At 42.3% G+C, this 23109-nt stretch overlaps 1 protein-coding gene across 9 annotated transcripts in view; it reads right to left on the reverse strand.

Moving 5' to 3' along the window:
* map7 (microtubule associated protein 7) overlaps window positions 1-23109 on the reverse strand; it is a 117452-nt gene that overhangs the window by 70204 nt on the left and 24139 nt on the right. For 2 of the 9 annotated variants that reach the window (XM_033020961.1, XM_033020960.1), the window contains exon 1: window positions 15357-15714. The exons of 2 other annotated variants lie outside the window; for them this stretch is intronic. In XM_033020961.1, the coding sequence (XP_032876852.1) occupies window positions 15357-15486 (130 nt within the window). In that variant the 5' untranslated portion in view covers window positions 15487-15714. Of the gene's footprint in view, window positions 1-15356; window positions 15715-23109 lie in introns of those variants that run through there. 5 more of the 9 variants (XM_033020962.1, XM_033020966.1, XM_033020965.1 and 2 more) reach the window with 5 other exon arrangements.

Here is a 23109-nt window from a genome sequence, read left to right on the forward strand (position 1 = left end):
TTATGGGTACTCACAGCTGTGGAGACATTTGTTCAGTGTTATTCAGAGCTCTGATTGAGGCACACCACTTGCAGAGACTGATTGAGGCACACCACTTGCAGAGACTGATTGAGGCACACCACTTCCTGGTTTTATAGTCCCTGCCCCTCCCTCCAGCAGGGGCAGCAGAGAGAATGGGGAATTTTGTAAAAACATTAATATATTTGTCATTTTTCATCGACGGGAAAAATCCTTGGCACACATGCGGCGGAGGGGGGCTCTGAGCGAGGTGGCCAAAAATGACGGCCGTAGGTGGTGGCGTACTCTCAGAAATCGCAGCCAGAAGGCCAAAAGCTGTCAAGAACAGAGATTTAGTAATATAGACGTGACCACTGATGGCGTGGAAGGCAAGGACCCTTATCCTCACCTTCCACCCCAACAGCCCACTTGTCCTCACCTTCCACCCCATCAGCCCCCTTGTCCTCACCTTCCACCCTATCAGCCGTCGTATACAGCATCCTCTTAAATTCTTAAATTTATCCTCAGTTCAGGTGAAATTAAAGATCGACAAAAAATGGTTCCTACACCTTAGCAAGCACTTCCTGCAAACAAATAAATCAACGGTCTCCTCCCAAATATAGAAATTAAACCTGAACACATGAGATTTGTTTAAATAAAATATTTAGAAAGGATTTACTCCTATTCTGAGCATTTATCCTGCTTTTCTCTTATACCAATGAACAATAAGCCAGTGATCCTTTTGAACAATTAAATTCATTTTATTGAAAAATGTCGGCGCCAGATTCCAGCATTTATTAAAATAATTTGCTGCACAGGGATCTGCTGACGTGTCACAATGTTTACTGAAGCCCAGTGTTTTCTGCTTAGTTCCACTCCTATGTGACCGAAATAACTTGTCAGGCGATGTACTGTTGCATATTTTAGCTGCATGCAAATAGATTACTGGTTTAGCTAGAAATGCAGTTCACATGACTGTGTGCTCGCAAAGACAACTGTTAGGTATATCCTGGACATTCACTAAACCTTCCCCGCATGTTTGTGCAGCCTAGTTAACCATTTTAGAAGCGCAATGCTGAAAAGTACAAAGACAAAAATTGACTATTCCTTTAAAGTATCCAACTTTTATTTTTGTTTTAATGGTTCAAGTACAAGGTGCAGTTGTGTAATGCACATTTCTGCTGCAGGAATAAAGAAACCAATACATGGATAGTAACAAGACCATTCAGCCTGCTGTGTGCATGCCAGCCGTATGCAACAGCAACACTATCATTCGGTCGTCTCCTCCATAGCCTTGCAAGCTGTTTCCATTGTCAGACTCATTTAGCTCTCTTTTGAATGACACAGATGCATCAGCCCCAACTGTAACTGGCAGCAAATTCCACAACGCAACTACTGATACTCCACAGGTCTTTTATCACTTTCGATCATTTACATCTATCTTCTATGCTTTGTTCGTGATCCTTCTGCTCCCTTCTGAGAACAATTTCACTCCACCTACTAGGACTATTCCATTCATAATTGCAAATACCTCTATCAGATTCCCTCACAATATCCTTTTATACCCCACCCCCCAGGACAACACCTACAGTTTCCTCATACTATTCATGTACTGAATATCCCACACAATTTCTGTAAATCTAAGGACCTCATCTTTCCAAATAATAATTCAATTGTGGTTCAATCAATTGTGGCTGGTTGTTCACAGAATTATTTTAAAATCCCACCTTCCATCACTAAACCCATAACCCCAGAAGAACACTGCCTCTCCCACTCATTGAAACAAAATGTTTCACGAAAGATAAATATCTTTTCTCGCCTCCTCTTAAATTCTATCAATTTCTTCAAATTCACGTCCCTCATTTTTTAAAATCTGCTTTACTCTAACACGCATTTAAAATTGAGAGGCCTAGATAAGCTTTACCTTTGCAACAGGTTGAAAAGTTTATCAAAAACCCGAAACGTCCAACAATCCTTTCCCTCGCACAGATGCTATACACCTTGCCGAGTTACTCCAGCAGATTATTTGTTGCTCCAGGTTTGGACCTTTGCTATCTGTGGTGCCTTTAGCTGATCCAGTCTTGCTCATAGCTACCAGTGTTCAGTCCAGACAACATCCTCAAATTTTCTCTGTGCTCTCTCCAGCATTATCACATCTTTCATGTTAATGTGGTGACCTGAACTGTATGCAGTCCTCTATCTGTGGTCTAACTAACTATGTGTGTATAGGAAGGTACTGCAGATGCTGGTTTACACCGAAGAGAGACACAAAATGCTGGAGTAACTCAGTGGAACAGGCAGCATCTGTGGATAGAAGGGATGGGTGACGTTTCAGGTCGAGACCCTTCTTCAGAATGGAGAAAGTCTGAAGAAGTCTCAACCCAAAACGTCACACATACCTTCGATCCAGAGATGCTACCTGTTATCCAGCATTTTGTGTCTATTAACAACGTGTGCAGTTCTAGTATAATCCCTCTCCTCACAAATTCTATGGTTTACCTAAAAAAAGGAAAGCATCCCCTATGTCTTTTTGACAGTGTCCTCCTACCTTTAAGCATGTGGACATGCACTCTGTAGTACTCATAGCCTTGTTGCTCTTCTCTGGATTGAATCCCATTTTCTACCCACTGACCATATCTTATAGTATAGTATAGTACAGGTGCACAACCTTTTATCCGAAAGCCTTGGGACCAGACACTTTTCGTAATTCAGAATTTGTCGGTCTTCGGAATGGAAATTTTTTTGCGTAGATTTTAATGGCTGGCGCAGTGGTAGAGTGCTCGGCTCATATCCGCAAGGTCGCGAGTTTGCGCCTTGATCCTGGCAGTTACTCGATCGCGAGTTTGAGTCTTCAATGTCGTTTTTTCTTGCAGAATAAATGTTTGTATGAAATACAGTGTAGGAGAAGTGTACTGACTGTGTGGGCAGAACTTTGGAAGTGATTGCCCACCAGTCTAAAAAGCCGCTGTGTCTCCCTGTCCCTGGGATAGCAGGGGGCGATCAAACAGCACAATACCACCCTCCCCCTCCAACTCCAGAGGAATCCGCTCCCCGATGGGCCGCTACCAAAGATCATAGAGGAGCTCCTCTATGATCTTTGGCCGCTACAGCGACAAGTGGCAGTTCGCCCACAGCCCGAGCTGCGCCCCCTCATCCGCCACCCCAAGAACAAGACGTACCTTGCACACCGTCAGCTTCTGCCCCTACGTGTTCCTCTGGAGTTGGAGCGGGGCTGGGCTGGAGTTGCTGCTGGCTGTGGGTCTCTGGGATCTCCGTGCTTGCAGTGGGCCTGGGGGTCGGTGGGCGGCTGTGGGAGCTGTGGACCTACGGACCTACCTCCATGGAGCTAGCCAGCTTCGGAGCGTGGAGAGCTGCGGGGGCGCGCTGCTGCGACCCGACTCCGGTGGATGGTGACACCGGGAGCTCGCTGGTCTCCGGTGGGAGACTGCTTTGCGGGGCACCAGCAGCGGCGACTTCTCCCGCCCGAATTACGGGGTTGAGAGCAAACATCATAGAGGTTGAGAGTGACCTGGAGGGGGGCCTTACAACGCCCGGCGCGGCTGTAAATTGCCGCGGACTTGCTAGCGCCCGCCGGGGGCTCCAACATCAAGACCGGGGCAGGGCCCTACATCTCCCGGCGTGGCTTTGAGTGGCCGCTCCCCGATGGGCCCCTACGACGCCCCGAGCTGCGCCCCGTCATCCGCAACCCAGGTTCCTCTGTAGTTGGAGTGGGGCTGGGCTGGGCTGCTGTTGGCTGTGGGTCTCTGGGATCTCCGTGCTTGCGGTGGGCCTGGTGGTCGGTGTCCAATTGGTCCTGACACGGTCCTGCGAAATCGCCGACGTGAAGACAGTGCAAAGCCCCCGCGCCGGTGCAATGGGCGGGGAGCTGGAGAGGGGAGGGAAGGGGTCACACACATGGCCGGGAAGCAGAGGGGTGTAGGTGGGGTGATACTGAAGCGAGCGACAATCTGCTGCTGCCTGCCCCGCTGAGTTAAAAAGTTCCCATGCAAGACTCACGAAACACTGTATATCGTGAGTCTACCGTGGGAACTTTTTAACTCAGCGGGCAGGCAGCAGCATATTGTCAATTATTAACCCTCCCGCGCAATATACCCTCATCTTCTCTTTTATGAATGGGGATTTAGTTCCCCTTTCTTCGAGGACCGACCGGAGGTTCCGCTGTCACCTCTGCGGGCCGCCCTCGGTGAACGTTTTCAAGGACCTTTCTTCAAGGACCGAAAAAATGGCCGCTATTCGGAGGTTTTCGTTATTTGGATCTTCGGATAAAAGGTTGTGCACCTGTATATCTTTATTGTCATTTTCCTGAGTACTCACATACCCAGAGGAAACAAAAAAACGTTGCTCAACCAGTGTCCATTCAGTGTGCAGTAAAAAATAAATAGAAATAAAAATACATATATCATGAACAAATTAAACACTCTACTCTCTACTAAACATCAACAGGCGTTCCGATCGGCAGCGGCACGACAGTGGCTCTGCTGCAGTGTGTCCAGGTTGGTGGTTGGTGCGCGATACTTTGGCAGGGGGCAAAGTCCCTTTATCAGTCTTATAGCCTGCGGGAAGAAGCTGAGGAGCATCCTGCTGGTTTTGCAGCTAATGCTCCTGTACCTCTTCCCAGATGGCAGGATGGAGAATATGTGATGCGATGGGTGGTAGGGGTCTTTGATGATGGAGATGGCTCTGCTGATACATCTCTTCCTGTATATGTCCAGCAGGAAAGGGAGTGGAGCACCAATAATCCTGCTGGCGGTCTTCACAATCCTGTCTAGTTGGTGCCGTTCGTACGCCTTGCAGCTCCCGAACCAGGAAGTGATGCCGTAGGTTAATGTGCTCTCGATTGTTCCCTTATAAAAAGTTCGTAGGTGTGTAGTGGGGAGACCTGCTTTCCGTAGTCTTCGGAGAGGGTGTAGTCGCTGCTGGGCTCTCTTGACCAGTGCTGTGGTGTTGGTCGTGGACGTCAGGCCATCTGACAGGTGGAGTCCTAGGAACTTCACGCTGCTGACCCTTTCCACATCAGCTCCATCGATGTGCAGAGGTGTATGGTGTTGTTTTCCCGCCCTCCTGAAGTCAACCACCATCTCCATAGTTTTTCCCACGTTGAGAATGAGGTTGTGGGATTTGCACCATCCTGTGAGCAGCTCCACCTCCATTCTTCCATACCACCTTCTTGTTTTTAAAGCTTTCCTTCTCACTGTCAATAACAGGGCCACTTTTAAATCATCTGCAAACATTTATCATATCCCCTACATTCATATCTAAATTATTCATGTTGCAAAAAGCCAAGGACTGAGTACAGAGCCCATTTGATATACACACTGTAATGGCCTTCGTCACAAAAAAAACATGCATCAACCATTGCCCTTGCTTTTCATAGTTTGTCAGCTTTGAATTGCTACATTCTTTGGGATTCCTTGCAATTTCATATTTTTTTTAATATAGACCGTCTTGCAAGTGCAAACCTTATTTAAAAACCACACTAACATCCATGCTGAAAAAGCCAAATTAACTGCCTTCTTCCTCATTACGTCCGAAAGATTGTTAATTACGTTAGTCCGATATGAACTTCCCCGAACAAATTTACACTGGGTGCTCATGATTAATTTACATCTTTCTAAATGAACGTTTTCACAATCCCTTAGGATGGATTCCAATCATTTGCCCACCATGTAAAACTGGCTTCCAATTACTGAATTTATTCTTCAGACTTTACTTTTGAGATACAGCACTGAAACAGGCCCTTTGGCCCACCGAGTCTGTGCTGACTGGCGATCACCCTGTGCAAATGATCCTATACACCAGGGATAATTTACAATTTGACCGAAGCCAATTAACCTACGTCTTTGGTGTTGGGGGGGGAAATCGGAGCACTCGGAGAAAACCCACATGGTTACAGGGAGAACGTACAAACTGCATACAGACAGCATCCCTAGTCAGGACCAAACCCAATCCAGACTATGGGTCCTGGCACTGTAAGGCAGCAACTCTACCGCTGTGCCACTGTGTTATCTAGCAATGCACAAATATATCAATCCTTCAATTTTCTAGCATCAATCCCGCAGTCATGAAGGATCAGAAAACAATTAATTCCTTGCCAATTTTTTCCATTCCATTTTAAAAGCCAGAGATAGTTCATATAGATGCCAATTGATTCGCTTTCAAAGATCCATTCAAGCAGCCTTTCCTACTGTGTTCATCGCATCTAATATTTAATGTATTCCTTAAGTACAAAGTTGGCATCAGTAACAATTAGGGATGGACAACAATGCCAGCATTTCTGGAGAAAAGGAATAGGTGACGTTTCGGGTTGAGACCCTTCTTCAGACTGAAGAAGGGTCTCGACCCGAAACGTCACCTATTCCTTTTCTCCAGAGATGCTGTCTGACCCACTCAGTTACTCCAGTTTTTTGTGTCTATCTTCGGGTTTAATCCAGCATCTGCAGTTCCTTCCTACGCAACAATGCCAGCAATAACTACATTGCATAAATAGTTTTAAAAAATTCATTTGATCCAATCAGCATATTTTTGATTCCTTTCTCTTTCATGTAGACATTCAACTTTTCTGTTAGCATTAACTACTTCAAGTAGCAGAAAATTTAGCTTTTAACCATGCTGGATAAGGTAGTCTTCATTTAATTATATAATTATGTGTAAGCTATTACATTTTTGGGAATCCAAACTAGGGCAGGACCTTCATAGTGAACAATGGGGCCTTGGGAAGTGTTGTACTTCCATAGGGGTTTAGAAGTACATAGTTCACTGAAAGTAGCATCACAGGTAGATCAGATGGCGAAGGTGGCTTTTGGCACATTGACCTCATCACTTGGGGATTGCTTGAAGTATTGTGTTCAGTTTTAGTCAGCCTGCTATAGGAAATATGCCATTAGGCTGGAAAGGATGCAGAGAAGATTTATGACGATGTTGCCAAGACTCAAGGGCCTGAGTTATAGGGAGAGGTTGTGTAGGCTAGGACCTTATAACCTTGGAGTTCAGGAGGGTGAGGGGTGATCTTATAGGGGTGTTAAATATCATGAGGAGAATAAAAAGGGTGAATGCACAGTCATTTCCCAGGGTTGGGGAAACCAAGAACCAGGAACAGGTAGAGGTGAGAGGGAAGAGATTTGATAGGAACCCGAGGGACAACTTTTTCCTCACAGAGGGTGCTGGATGTGCCAGAGGAAGTAATTGAATAATAACAGTTAAAAGACAGGTACGTGGATAGGAAAGTTCTGAGAGATATGGGCCAAATGCAGGCAACTGAAGCCAGGGAAAGCAGTGGGGCCTGATGACACCAGCCCAAGGCTACTGAAGACTTGCTCTTCAGAGCTGTGTGGTATTCTAACACACCTGTTCAACCTGAGCTTGCGTCTACAGAGGGTTCCAAGGCTGTGGAAAACATCTTGCCTGGTACCTGTCCCAAAGAAGACCCATCCCACTCTCCACAATGACTACAGACCAGTAGCGCTCACTTCACATATAATGAAGACATTTGAGAGACTTGTCCTTTCCTACATCAGGACTAGTGTGTCAAATCAAATGGATCCTTTACAGTTTGCATATCAGCCTAACATCAGTGTCGATGATGCCCTCATTTACATGCTGCAGAGGGTGTACACACATTTGGACACTACTGATGCATCTGTAAGGATTACATTTTTTGACTTCTCAAGCGCCTTCAACACAATTCAGCCCCGACTGCTAGGGGAGAAGATGGAAAAGATGAAAGTGGATCCATCACTGGTACTGTGGTGTTTGGATTACCTTTCCCTCAGACCACAGTACGTGCGCCTACAGAACAGTGTCTCGGGCACCATCTTGAGCAGCACAGGGGCTCCACAAGGAACTGTGCTGGCCCCGTTCCTGTTTACCATCTACACAGCGGATCTCCAATATAACACCAACAGCTGCTTTTTGCAGAAGTTTTCGGATGATACAGCTGTTGTCGGCCTCATTAAAGGGGGCAATGAGGAGGAGTACAGAGACATAATAAGTAACTTTGTGGAGTGGAGTGCACACAATAACCTCCATCTTAACACCAAAAAAACCAAGGAGATAGTTGTGGACTTCAGGAGGGGGAGGAGGAGGACTCAAGCAACACCAATCACCATTAAGGGCACTGAGGTGGAGGTGGTCGCTAACCACAGGTACCTTGGGGTGCAGCTTGACAGTGAGCTGAACTGGAAGTGTCATATGGAGGCGGTGTACAGGAAGGGACAAAGCCGACTGTATTTTTTAAGGAGGCTGAGGTCATTTAACATCTGCCAACCCCTACTGTGCAGTGTCTACCATTCAGTGGTGGCCAGTGCTCTGTTTTTTGCTGTGGCCTGTTGGGGAGATGGCGCCCGAATATCGGACAAAAACAGACTGGACAAGCTAATCAGGAAGGCCGGCTCTGTGGTCGGGGCTGAGCAACGAACGGTCCAGCAGGTGGCAGAGGCCAGAACTCTGAACAAACTGGGTTCAATAATGACCAACCCCACTCACCCACTCCATGCCCTGAAGGTGATCAAGAGCAGCATCTTCAGTCAGAGGCTGATTGCACCAATGTGCAAAACTGAGAGACATAGGAAGTCCTGTTTACCAGCTGCTATAAGGTTATATAATGCGCATAAATAACTGCACTTTTTTAAAATTAATTGTATTTTAACTTGTATTTTAACTTGTTAAGTATGGAAGCCATTTGAGGAAATGTGTAGTGTTATGTCTGTCTTGAAGCTGTCGTGGCACTGTAATTTCCTGTAAAGGATTATTAAAGGTATAATCTAATCTAATCTAACTGGAACTAGTTTAGATGGGTCATTGTGGTCAGCATGGATGTTTTGGGCCTGTTTCTGTGCTGTATGCCTCTATGATTCTAGTGATAGTCATGAACCCAAAATACAAATTCCCCAAATCTCTTGGTGCACGTGTTTTTGAAATTTTAATTACAATTGATTGAAAGGAAGGACACGGCAATTGGGAAATATGTCAAAATGTGAGCAATTTAATTGGCCAACTGATCCAATCATTGCTAGAAATTGCTCAGTTATATAGATATTGTGCAATGAATGACTACAAAAATTGATTCAATTTCACTTCCTTTTTGAGACAGTTACAATTTATAGAATGTAAAACTACATCTCCTGCGCTGTCACTCCACATTAGACTCATGGATAGACTTCACCGTGGGGAAGTGGGGGTTGGGGAGGCATATTATGCCACAAACAATTCATCAGACTGCACATTGCAAAATTCGCCCCACAGCATTTTTTTTTTGTTAGATGAAGTTCTTTGAATGCTACAACTGCCCTTTCTCTTCCCATGCCTCTCCATGTAAAACAAGTCTTGCTCTATATAAAAATACAATGAGTACGACATTTCATGATTTCCTCAAACATTTTACAACCAAAGTACTTTTGCAGTGTAAATCATTATATTGTTGTAATTATCGCTTCCTCCCATGCATATAAAGATGACAGCTGGATGTTGGATATGACATTAATGGGGCGGTGATATTTGGCAGCACCAGGGGAATGAATGACCAATGGGAAAAGAAGGTGAATGATTCAAGATGAAAGAGGTCAGCTCCCAGCCTCCAGTAGCTGAAATATTTCAAATCAACAGCCTGCTTAATAAAAATGTCTATTACTCAACCAAGGTATTAATATTTTCATCTAGGCATACATTTTAGACACTTTTTGGATAAGCTATTCTAAATCTTGCATTAATTTATAAAAATTCAACAATGAATTTTCATCCTAACACTCGCACATTTTTTTGCGATTGCCAACGACATCATTCATCTTTCCAGTGTCCAAAATAGGGTGCAATTTTATAATGCTATTAATTTATGTAATCGAGTAAATGTAATACAAGAATAAAGTTTCAGGTTTGTAGCTAAAACTTAGGTTTGGACTAGATATTTTTGCCTGAAGCATTGACAACCATGAAAGCAGCTTACGTGCAACCTTGAGTCTTATATAATTTTGGATGTTATGTGCCTATCCCACTTTGCCTGTCACAGTCGTAGCAAGTAGCCGAAAAAGCGGCGACAGGAGCCCCCCTACGACAAGATACGACAACCTACCACCTAGTCGACGTCAAGCTAAGGCAAACTACCAACAACTGGCGACCCATTAGGACGTCCACCTACGACCACACAGACGACAACCTACGACAACCGACTACAACCTACGTCCACCCGCGACAAGCTACGACCCTGTCGGCGACAACTGAAGACTATTCAGTCGCCGGTTGACGTAGGTAGTCGCCAATGGAATTCACCGAAGTCAGCACCCGGCGACAACCAACGTCACCTGGCGTCAACCTACGACAGGATAAGACAAGCGGCGATTCAAATTCCAGTGGCGACCAGAAAAACGTTGCAACACTTTAAGCGACTTGAGGAGACTAATCACGACCATACAGGTGTCACCCCGCGACCATGTGGCGGATAGCTTAGTCACCTAAAAAATCGCCTAAGCGGGACAGGGGCTTGAGAAAGCTCTAGATACTTAACTTCTGATATATATTAAGTAACCACTTGTAACTCAAGTGATACTATTTTATAACAAATCCCACATTTCATAGGAATTTGATAGATTGGTAAAATTACAACATTTCAAATTAAATTACATTTGTATCAATTTCTAAATACAAGCTGGTCTAATTTTAATCTTTTGTTAGCAAATTTAAATTTATTTGGCACATATAAGTTGCTATTATGGATATAAAAACCCCCCAATGATTATGTATCAATCCATCTCGCCTATTGGAAACATAGACATAGAAACATAGAAAATAGGTGCAGGAGTAGGCCATTCGGCCCTTCGAGCCTGCACCGCCATTCAATATGATCATGGCTGATCATCCAACTCAGTTTCCCATCCCTGCCTTCTCTCCATACCCCCTGGTCCCTTTAGCCCCAAGGGCCACATCTAACTCCCTCTTAATTATAGCCAATGAACTGGCCTCAACTACATTCTGTGGCAGAGAATTCCACAGATTCACCACTCTCTGTGTAAAAAATGATTTTCTCATCTCTGTCCTAAAAGACTTCCCTCTTATCCTTAAACTGTGACCCCTAGTTCTGGACTTCCCCAACATCAGGAATAATCTTCCTGCATCTAGCCTGTCCAACCCCTTAAGAATTTTGTAAGTTTCTATAAGATCCCCCCTCAATCTTCTAAATTCTAGCGAGTACAAGCCGAGTCTATCCAGTCTTTCTTCATATGAAAGTCCTGCCATCCCAGGAATCAGTCTGGTGAACCTTCTCTGTACTCCCTCTATGGCAAGAATGTCTTTCCTCAGATTAGGAGACCAAAACTACTGCAATGACAATGCCTTCACTTCGGAAACACAGTGATCTCTTAATTTCTCATACACAAACCTGCCTGGAAAACACAAAATTCCATGTCTGCTGACAAGACTTAGCTCAACCTCATCACCTCATTCAAACCCTCTATCGTCTCTGATTTTTCATGTTATTTTTCTGTATTGGATGAGCAGAATTTCAACTAATCAGTCGCTGTAATGTTCACAGGTATTGCTTCTTAAAATTGACCATCAAATGCTACTGAACTTTTCATTTAATAGCCTTTAAACTTGACCATATACAAAACTTGGCTATCCAATCCCAATTTAACCATTGACTGCGATTAACAAGCTTCATTGGCTTCTAAGACAGCACTTCAATTTTAAAAATCTCTCACCAAATGGTGCCAGCACGACAACCTGGTTCTCAATATCAGTAAAACAATAGAACTGTTTGTGGACTTTGGAAGAGGAAGGTTGAGGACCCACACATATACATGTGCTTATATGCTTATTTTTGTGTGTGTGTGTGTGTGTGTGTGTGTGTGTGTGTGTGTGTGTGTGTGTGTGTGTGTGTGTGAGCGCGCGCACGCGCACACGCACACGCACACGCATATAAAGTGTTGTAGGCTAATTAAAGTTCAGGTTTTGTATGAGTTGAGTTTAATAGTCTGATGGCTGTGGAGAAGTAGCTATTCCTGAACCTGGTTTATGTCAATGGGACGGAGAGAGTCAAATTCCTGGGCGCGCATATTTCCGACGATCTTTCTTGGACCCAGCATACTGATGCAATTATAAAGAAAGCACATCAGCACCTCTACTTCCTGAGAATATTGCAGAGATTCGGTATGTCAAAGAGGATTATCTTGAACTTCTACAGGTGCACAGTAGAGACCATTTTGACTGGTTGCATCATGGCCTGGTTCGGCAACTTGAACGTCCAGGAGCGGAAAAGACTGCAAAAAGTTGTGAACACTACCCAGTCCATCACCTGCTCTGACCTCCCCACCAACGAAAGGATATATCGGAGTCACTGTCTCAAAAAGGCAGCCAACATCATCAGAGACCCACACTATCCTGGCCACACACTCATCTCACCACTGCCAACGGGAAGAAGGTACAGGAGCCTGAGAAATGTAATGTGCAGGTTCAGGAACAGCCTCTTCCCTACAGGCATCAGGCTATTAAAGACTACAACCTCATAAGCTCTACTGTCAGAGCTAGGGAGGGGAGAAAGAAAGTTGACCTGGTCAGGCAGAATCCATTTATGTTTCTGGCATCTTCTCCTGGTTGAGTGGTTATAGGATTGGTGAAGAGTCAAGAATGTTTTATTGTCATATGTCCCAGATAGAATAATGAAATTCTTACTTTCTGCAGCACAACACAATGTGTAATCATAATAAATAACATGATAAACAGGAGACAGAAAAAAAAGGTTCAGTGTGTGTGTGAACTTTTTTTTTCTGTCTCCCGTTTATCATGTTATTTATTATGATTACATATTCTGTGAGTAGATGTGGTTTGAGAGGTGCACATGAATCTCGGTCTCACTTGGAAAGCTTGTTGGGAGTCCTTGAATGGAGGTGTGGGAACAGGTGCTGCATCCCCTGCAGCTGCAAAGAAAGTGCCTGGACGGGAAGAGATGAGCATTTTACGCAGAGAGGTCTCGGTGGAAAATGGAAAGGGGCAGGGATGGGAAGATGTGACTGGTGGTGGGATTGCATTGAAGATGAAGGAAATATCAAAAATGTAGGTGTTGGAAGCAAGGCTCATGGGATGAAAGGCAAGGACCAGGGAACTCTAACCTTGTTCTGTCTGGGAAAGAGGGAGTCAGAGCTGAATTGCGGGAAACAGAGGAGCCGCAGATGAGAGTTCCAGCCACAACAAGAGGGGGAAACCCGCACGTACTGAGGAAAGAGGACTTCTTGGATGTCCTTGCGTGGAAAGCTTCACCTTGAACGCACATTCAGTGAAAACTGAGAAACAGAGTATAGGATGCCACTCTTGCAAGAGGCAGGGTGAGAAGAGGTGTAGTCATGATAGCTACGGGAGACAGTGGGTTTGTAGTTTATGTCAGTGGATAGTTTAGGACTGGAAGATTTTGTAGAGTATTGGATGTTAATGCTATTAATTCCATCAATTCCCATTAGTATATTAGTTAACATTGAAGACATTTAAATCATTAGCATCAAAGTCTAGTAAAAGAAAAGCATTAAAAAATATCCAGAACTATTGGAGCAAAATGAAATGGACATGTTTTAGCTTAAAAAGTAAAGATGTGAGTTTTGGGTATATGTGCCCATCATATGTGGCCAATCTCATGGCCATAGAAAATGCAACGCCACGCAGGTTTTGTTGAAACCTTTACCGTTCAGATATTTAACAGCAATGCTTTATGTTCCGTCATGCATTGGAGATTATAAAAATACGTTACTAATGCGAAGTATACTCCTCATGTTAGAGTCCAATGCAGGCATTTCAAACTTTGCCCCCTAGGCAGCATTTGATCAATATAATCATCCTGTTTTGCAAGTCAAACAATGAAAAAAATGAAGTGCGTCAGCAGCAATATTATGACCGGAATTTAGCGTGAATTTAAAAACTCTCCCATTGTCAAAGTTATAACTATTAAGCATATTTTGCTCACTTTTCTCTCACATAAAACTACAACTACAACACTGCGAATTAATAAATCTGTTTATCATTCTTGGCTAAATTTAGTCCTATTCCTACAAATCAGTTGTGCCTTTCCACAAGATTCTTCATAACTGTAAAGGACCACACCTGAAATTTGACATAATAGAAATATTTCCACAACCTTTGCTAGTAAAGAGATAAAAACCCTTTTACACACTAGTCCAATGATAAAAGTACAACCAAATCTGAACGTAATGGCAAACAAAAGCATTATGTCAAAATCAAATACCATTGCCATAACATTAATTAAAAACAAATCATGCAGTCAGAGAAAAATTGAGTATTTCAGGTTATTCAGGCTTGATTTTTTTTTGGTAAACCTAGCATAGCAATTTACTTCAATAAAAGGCAGATGTCAAGCTTAAGAGCTTATGGATAATATTTGTGTACAATATATTGAAGAAACCTTTGCTCAAGAAACACAATGTTGGAACTTCAAAAGAGGCAACTGAATTAATGAACAAAATACATTTAAGTCGTCACACCTAGTGCATTGGCAAGATAAATCAAAATCAATGACTACATTGAGCATCTAAATCCTCTAACGGTACAGATAGCATTCAAAGAGGAACTGCCAGTTTAGTCAATGGGGTATATGATAGGTATGCTTATACAATAAGCAGGAATGAAGGTTTAGGTAAACAATTAATTCTTCATTTTGCCGTTTGAAAAACAATACTTTAAAATGGGGTTTCTCTGCAACGCAATTAGTATTACATTGTAGAGCACCAAAAGAGTTTTGACAAATGAGGTGACCCAGTAAATAAAGGTCCAAATTTAAACAATCATGGGAAGAGAATGAAGGTCAAACAAGAAACGAGAATATTCCAGAGCACTCATCCACTGCAGTTGCATTGCTAGACAAAAACAGCAGTATGTTGTAATTTGTAGTTCTGTGTCGACCAAAGAGCCAATTACATTGTATAATGCTATCATACTGACAGAGCTATCACTGAAGGGCACTGCTGCTGAAGATAAACAATTGTTAAAGGCTAATCATCAGATTCTGGATAACAGGATTTTACCAGACTGAATGGTCCATAATTTTTTTAATAAAAGTGTACTTTCATATTTGCTCAACATATTAACATCTTTCTCCAAAAAAACAAATGTTTATTTGTAGAAAAGGTAATAGGCATCATTACATTGTATACTATGCAATGTATACTATGATTCATTTTAATCACCATTATATTAAAAAATGAAGATAAATAAAAAGATAATACTCAGTTCAGTAGAGCACACCATAGCACTAAAACATTTGCAAAATTTTATTTGCATTAGTTTGCATTGACAATCTCAGAGATTAAATCAGCCTCCAGTCGTAGTTTACAGTCCAAATTGACACATACCTTCTTCTGTTCTGGAATTTCTTATTCTGCAGAGCTCATCTTCTTCATCAATAGTGAATAAACCATGAAGCTTTGATTTCGCACTTGTCTTTTTCAACCTCTGTTTACCGACAGTGGTTGAGCCCGGCATGCTGTTATGACTGTCGTTGCCACTATAACACAGCCACTGATCCAGCAGCCTAGTAACATGGACTTAAAAGAACACCACCGCCACAAACCTCCGTTCATCTGCACACGCAGTATAGATTCCTTCTGGGTGAATTATGGCAGCTGACAATTACCAACAATTAGTAAAGCTTTTAGGGCCTTCAGCTTCCCACCTTCCATATCTAATTAAGTATTGCTCTAGCAGGTTATCTCTCTAGTCTTTGACCTGCATCAAATGCTCACAATTAGATCCTGGTTCACGCCTTTCTCCTTCCTGCAGAAGCAGTTAAAGCTGCTAAAGGAAAAAATGATGCACAAGAAAATGAAGAACACACCTATTAAAACAATTGCCACAACAACAGTGACATACACAAAGGCAATGAGACCATAAATGTCTCATCAGCTTGCTGTCACATATGCCAGAATGCAGCTACATCATTTTCAGTGTTCAGCTGATTCACGAATAAGCACCATCAAATTAACAGCATTGCCCTTCCCCTCAGCCATGGCTGTTCTAGGATGAAATAATGCCTGCATAAACAGCTGACTGCTGGATAGAGGAAGAATTCTAAAAAGCTGAAGATATCATGTACAAACCAGCTGCTCAGTAAATGGAAAAAAATCACCTTTGCAGGAGCACGGTTATTTAAAAAAACCCACTTCAAGCAAGCTAAAACGCTATTCATTTCAATTAAGACCAACTAGATTTGAAATTTAATGCATTGTTCCTGCAATTTGCTTTTAGACATTGCAAATCAAGTGGTATTCATTTTTTCTGCAAAAGCATTGCAAAAATCAGCTTCCAAGCTGCTCAAAAATGTTATAAAGTACAAGGCTCAACTAGTTTCATTCATAGCCTTTACACTCTACACATATTACTTGCCAAAAATTATTGTATTAAGAATAGTAAACCCTATTAAATACTATTAAATACCATTTCATAGCAAAAGGATTTGAGTATAGGAGCAGGGAGGTTCTACTGCAGTTGTACAGGGTCTTGGTGAGACCACACCTGGAGTATTGCGTACAGCTTTGGTCTCCTAATCTGAGGAAACACATTCTTGCCAAAGAGGGAGTACAGAGAAGGTTCACCAGACTGATTCCTGGGATGTCAGGACTTTCATATGAAGAAAGACTGGATAGACTCAGCTTGTACTCGCTAGAATTTAGAAGATTGAGGGGGGATCTTATAGAAACTTACAAAATTCTTAAGGGGTTGGACAGGCTAGATGCAGGAAGATTGTTCCCGATGTTGGGGAAGTCCAGAACAAGGGGTCACAGTTTAAGGATAAGGGGGAAATCTTTTAGGACTGAGATGAGAAAAACATTTTTCACACACAGTGGTGAATCTCTGGAATTCTCTGCCACAGAAGGTAGTTGAGGCCAGTTCATTGGCTATATTTAAGAGGGAGTTAGATGTGGCCCTTGTGGCTAAAGGGATCAGGGGGTATGGAGAGAAGGCAGGTACAGGATACTGAGTTGGATGATCAGCCATGATCATATTGAATGGCGGTGCAGGCTCCAAGGGCCGAATGGCCTACTCCTGCACCTATTTTCTATGTTTCTATTAAATTAATTAGCAAAAACCTTTCAACCCAACTTTTCTTTTGATCAAAATCAAAGCACTCACAAGTATCAAGATTCACTATAACTATGAAGTCTACTGAAATAAATATTCCATTATATTCTCAATATGCTGGTTACATAGGGTACAAAATTGAGGATTAACCTCGTGAAGATCAAACTCTCAATCACCAGAATGCATTTGCTCATTTAATAATATCATATAGTCAGAAAGTTCCCAATATCATTGAAGTGGGCATATGTGCGGGGCTCTTCCAGAGTGTGCACATGTGCGGGGTATTTTGGGCGGGAAAGGCCTGCAGAATCAGCCATGTTTGCCAGACGTTTCTCAGTTTATGTATTAAAGAAATGAGTTGCTTAAAGCTTAAATAAAGTTAAGTAAATTACGAGTAGTGTAAAGTTTCATTTGCCTCACAACAATTTAAGGAACTCAATCTCAGAAGTCAAGCAGTGCGATATCGGGATGGAGAAACTATTGAAATTATAACGCTTGGATCTGGATCCCAACTCACCTGCTGCTGCAAAGGATTGGAAGCACTGGCTTCGTATACTAAATAACTTCTTTGTTGAGTGTGGCAATGGTGCACCAGACAGATTCAGGACATTAATAAGCTCAGTCTCTTCAATGTACAACTTATGATTCTGCTATTGATGTACTAAGCAGACTCTTCGTTAAGACCCAACGTGATATTCGCTCAACACCTCCTTGCTACTTGGAAACAAAAACCTGGTGAGTCACTAGATACATTTTTACAAGAACTTCAAAGACTTAGTAAACTGTGCCTTCAAAGCAGTTACGGCTGATCAATATCGACAGGAACTTATTCAAGACTGTTTTATCAATGGTTTGGCATCGCCTTTAATACGACAGAGACTATTAGAAAACAAAAACCTTGGATTTACAGTCAGCTTACAATCAAGCTTACTCATTAGACTTGGCTCAGAAAAATTCAGATGCTTATGGCTCATCTAATGTGTATTCTGCTGCAACTACTACAAAAGAATCTCACCCAAGTACTAATATGGAGCAAGCTGAAACAATTTCTACTGATAAAGGTGCCCTTGCTACAGCATATAATTATTCAAAAAGGAAGTGTTTCTTTTGCGGGGGTAATATTCATAAGAGAGAGAGATGCCCTGCTCGAGAGGCAACTTGTAATAGTTGTAGCAAGAAGGGACATTATTCTAGAGGATGCAAGTCTAAAGCAACTACTAAAAGAATGATTGCTGCCATGTTTATGCCTTCTTTATGTGCAATTACAACTACATTTCCTCAGAGCTGGTCTCATGCAGCTACAACGGTATCCATCAATGGCCATACACTTAATGTACTACTTCTTCTTCTTGCATATGGCGTGCACAGCCTAAAGTTGCAGGGCAACTTGTTCTATTTGATCTTATTTGATTGTGCACGCCAGGTTGATTGCATTCGTCGAAACAGTGCGGACCACGTGAAGGTTGCAATCTCCCACCCCAATGTACTACTTGATTCTGGCAGTTCAAATCGTTTTATACGTGAACAAGTTGTGTCTCGACTATAATTCCTTCAAATAGAGAAATCTCGATGGCTCTGACAACTCTCAATACTCAAATTATTGGATCTTGTATTGTAGACTTTATTCTGAACAAAACAAGCTATAAATCTGTATGTCTTGGTATTTTGAAAATTTTGTGTAGTGATATAATTCCAGGTCAGGATTTTCAGAAACTGCACAGATCACTTCAAATAATGTATGAAGGAACTATGCCTGATCTTGTATTGTCAAAGCCACCAGTATTGTGTGGTTTTCTGCTGCATCCGGTTTTTCTGTTGCATGTCCTTCATTATTCACTAATTTATCCTCTAAGTGCAAGCCAATTGCTACAAAATCAAGACATTTTAGTAAAGTTGATAGGAACTTTATCAACACAGAAGTAACTAATCTTTTACGAGAAGGTATCATAGAACCCAGCTCTTCCCCTTGGAGGGCACAAGTAGTCGTGGTTAAGGACCCCTTGGAGAGACATAGAAAGAGACTCTGCATTGATTACTCTCAAACTATAAACCAGTTCACGGCGCTTGATGCATATCCATTACCTCGTATAGAAGAGATTATCAATACATTAGCTAAGTACAAGATATTCTCTACTTTTGACTTAAAAAGTGTTTACTACCAAATTCCTTTGAAAGAATCAGAGAAGAAATACACTGCGTTTGAAGCAAATGGGAAATTATACCACTTCTGCAGAGTTCCTTTTGGTGTAACTAATGGCGTGGCTGTTTTTCAGAGAGAGATGAACAAACTTGTTGAACAGGAAAACCTTAAAGATACTTTCCCTTATCTTGATAATATAACTATTGCAGGAAAAGACCAAGCTGAACATGATGAAAATGTACAACACATGTGCGCCCACTTCATTCTCCCCTCCTATTTATAAGTTGAGACGGTCAGGAGGTTTAGTACGTCTTGATGACCGTGGAGCTTCAGGAGATAATGGTGTTTCAATAGCTGGTCATCAACTTCACTCAGATTTTTAGAATGTAGAATAACAATATAACATTAAATGAGACTAAGTCAATAACATCAGTGTCATCAATTAATATTCTTGATTATTGGGTTGGAAATTATATAATCAAGCCTGATCCAGAAAGACTGTGGCCACTCAATGAGATACCTGTTCCAGTTACATTAAACTCTCTACGAAGGGTTCTTGGTATGTTTGCATATCGTGCTCAATGGATACCAAATTTTTCTAACAAAATTCAACCTTTGATTAGAGCACGATTTTTCCACCTTGACTGCAGCAATTGGTGCCTTTACTTCTTTAAAGAAACAATTAGAATCTGCGACATTACGCGCCATCGACGAGGATCTCCCCTTTGTTGTTGAATGTGATGCCTCTGATTTAGCAGTATCAGCAACATTAAATCAAGGAGAAGGACCAGTGGCTTTCATGTCTTGTACTCTCCATGGTAGTGAATTGCACTACCCACCCGTCGAAAAGGAAGCCACAGCAATTATTGAAGCAGTGAGAAAATTGAGTCATTTCCTTGCTCGCTAGCACTTCACTTTAAAAGCAGATCAGCGTTCAGTAGCTTTTATGCTGGATAATCGGAAACGAACAAAGTTTAAAAACAGTAAAATTCATGAATGGAGGATTGAATTATCTGCATATAGTTATTCAATTGAGTATCGCCCTGGTAAGGATAATGTTGCTCCGGATACATTAACTCGAGCATTTTGTGCCTGTTCATTCTTCTGCACTCACTAATCTTCACAATGGGCTGTGTCATCCTGGAGTCACTCGTTTGTTACACTATGTTCGTTCCAAAAACTTACCTTTCTCAACAGAAGATGTGAAGATGACGTGTGCTTCACGTAGAATCTGTGCTGAATTAAAACCAAGATTCTTCCGTCCTGAAGAAGGAAGATTGATCAAAGCTACTCAACCTATGGAACGTTTGAGTATTGACTTCAAAGGGCCTTTACCATCCTCTCAAAATGTTTATATACTTACCTTAGTTGATGAATATTTGAGGTTTCCATTTGCATTTCCTTGTCCAAATATGCCAGCTGCTACGGTTCTCAAATGTTTAGATCAACTGTTTTCATTCTGTGGATTTCCAAGTTACATACATTCTGATGTAAAGCTTAAATAAAGTTAAGTAAATTACGAGTAGTGTAAAGTTTCATTTGCCTCACAACAATCATAGTAATTGGAATAACATTAAAACCAAACCAGCCAAGGAAATATTTAAGACAGATAACAGTTGACTTTGTAACAGCATGTTAAAAGGAGCAAAGGTGTAGAAAAAGAGAAGGCGTAAAATAATTTAGGACCTAAAATCTAACAACTGAAGATAAGGCTAATGATGAAAACATTGTAACCTGGAGATAAAGCTGCTGGACTCAGGACTGGAGTTGACTAGAAAATTGAGGTTTTTACATCTGCAGCACCAAGTGTGTGGATTTGGAAGAACTAGAAAATAATGAGAACTTATTAAAAGAAGCCTGGCCGATAATGGAATCAATAAAAACCAGTCTGAGAGTGCATTGGAATTGTCAAATCTATATCTATCTATATAAAAGTGTGTGTTTGTGTGTGTATTGCAATAGACAATAGGTGCAGGAGTAGGCCATTTGAGCCATTCAATGTGATCATGGTTGATCATCCCAAATCAGTACCCCGTTCCTGCCTTCTCCCCATATCCCCTGACTCCGCTATTTTTTAAGAGCCCTATCGAGCTCTCTCTTGAAAGCAACCAGAGAACCTGCCTCCACTGCCCTCTGAGGCAGAGAATCCCGCAGACTCACCACTCTCTGTCTCCGTTCTCAATGGCTTACTCCTTATTCTTAAACTGTAGCCCCTGGTTCTGGACTCCCCTAACATCGGGAACATGTTTTCTGCCTCTAGCGTGTCAAAGCCCTTAACAATCTTATATGTTCAAATGAGATTCCCTCTCATCCTTCTAAACTCCAGAGTGTACAAGCCCAGCTGCTCCCCACACATGAACACTATCCTACAAATGATAAATGTTTGAAAAACATTGTTAAACATTTATATCAAACCAATTAACCTACAACCCTGAACGTCTTTTGAGCGTGGGATGAAACGGGTAGAACATTCAAATTGTGTACAGGGAAGCACCCGTAGTCAGGATCGAACCAGGGTCTCTGGCGCTGTAAGGCAGTTGGTCTACCGCTACGCCACCGTGCAGACAACTCAATGTGCAGAGTCGGTTTTCGACAACAAGGAACATTTGTCGCCAAAACGGTACACTTTAGCGCTGAGGTTTTTGCAGAACCTTACTCCGATTTTTTTCCGTCGTCGGCCTTGTCAAGTTTCCTTCAGATTTGATGTTATATTTCACAAGTTATTTACATTTTAAGGTTTAAAAAAGCCAATAAAATCCTTCCTGCCAGCTTCCAACAAACTTCGATACAAAGTTGCAATACACGAACACTCTGCTTCCAACTTTTCACCTGAATGGGATTTCACAGCCCTCCACCCGACATTTGCAACAATGCCATCATAGCTCCTGTCAGGAGGAGGAGGGCCAATTGGTAATGCAATTGGGATTTTTTTTTTTTAAAGTCCAGTGCTGGGGGAGGCAAGGGAGTGCTCGAATCTTATGTTCGGCAACAGGTTAAGTTGGGGGACCACGCCTCCCGTGGGGGCTACGGGTTAGTGGTGCAATATTGCGTTGGGGAACGGGTTGTACTAGGGGACCAGGCCTCCCGTGTGACAGAGACCTAACGGGTCCCAGTTGGTCTAGTATCTATCTATCTATCTATCTATCTATCTATCTATCTATCTATCTATCTATCTATCTATCTATCTATTATATAAAACTCTCGCCCCATCCGTCCGACATCCGTTCGGCTACCTTTTTGCCTTTCGATTCGTTCCCGTCATGCGATGTCACAATGCCCGATGCTCGCAGACGTCCAATCGCGATGCCCGACGCTCGCAGACATCCAATCGGAATGGATCCATTTACATGTACGGCTTCCGACGGCATTTCTTCCATTGATTCCCTGCAACTCCGAAACCGGACGCAGATTCGCCGACGTCTTTTCCATTTCGGTAGAGATTTCACTTTTCTTTCTATGTATCCGCACCTCATTACATTTCATCGTGTTTAAGTACACGTTTTTACTCAAATCCTTTCCCCCCCCCCCCTCAATATTTCAAAACTAAACTGGCTTCTCACCCACAGAAGCTGCACCAGCCCCAGCCCATGCTGAACGTTCCATCGTGTGATGTCACAATGCCCAATGTTCACATATGTCCAATCGGAATGGATTCATTTACATATGCCTATGCAGGAGCCCCAGCCAATGGTGAACGTTCCATCGTGTGATGTCACAATGCCCAATGCTCAAAGACATCGTTGCCATAGAGAGGGAGTACAGAGAAGGTTCACCAGACTGATTCCTGGGATGTCAGAACTTTCATATGAAGAAAGACTGGATAGACTCGCCTTGCACTATCTAGATTTTAGAAGATTAAGGGGGTATCTTATAGAAACGTATAAAAT

This window comes from Amblyraja radiata, chromosome 5, assembly GCF_010909765.2.
Source record: "Amblyraja radiata isolate CabotCenter1 chromosome 5, sAmbRad1.1.pri, whole genome shotgun sequence".
Classification (NCBI taxonomy): Eukaryota; Metazoa; Chordata; class Chondrichthyes; order Rajiformes; family Rajidae; genus Amblyraja; species Amblyraja radiata.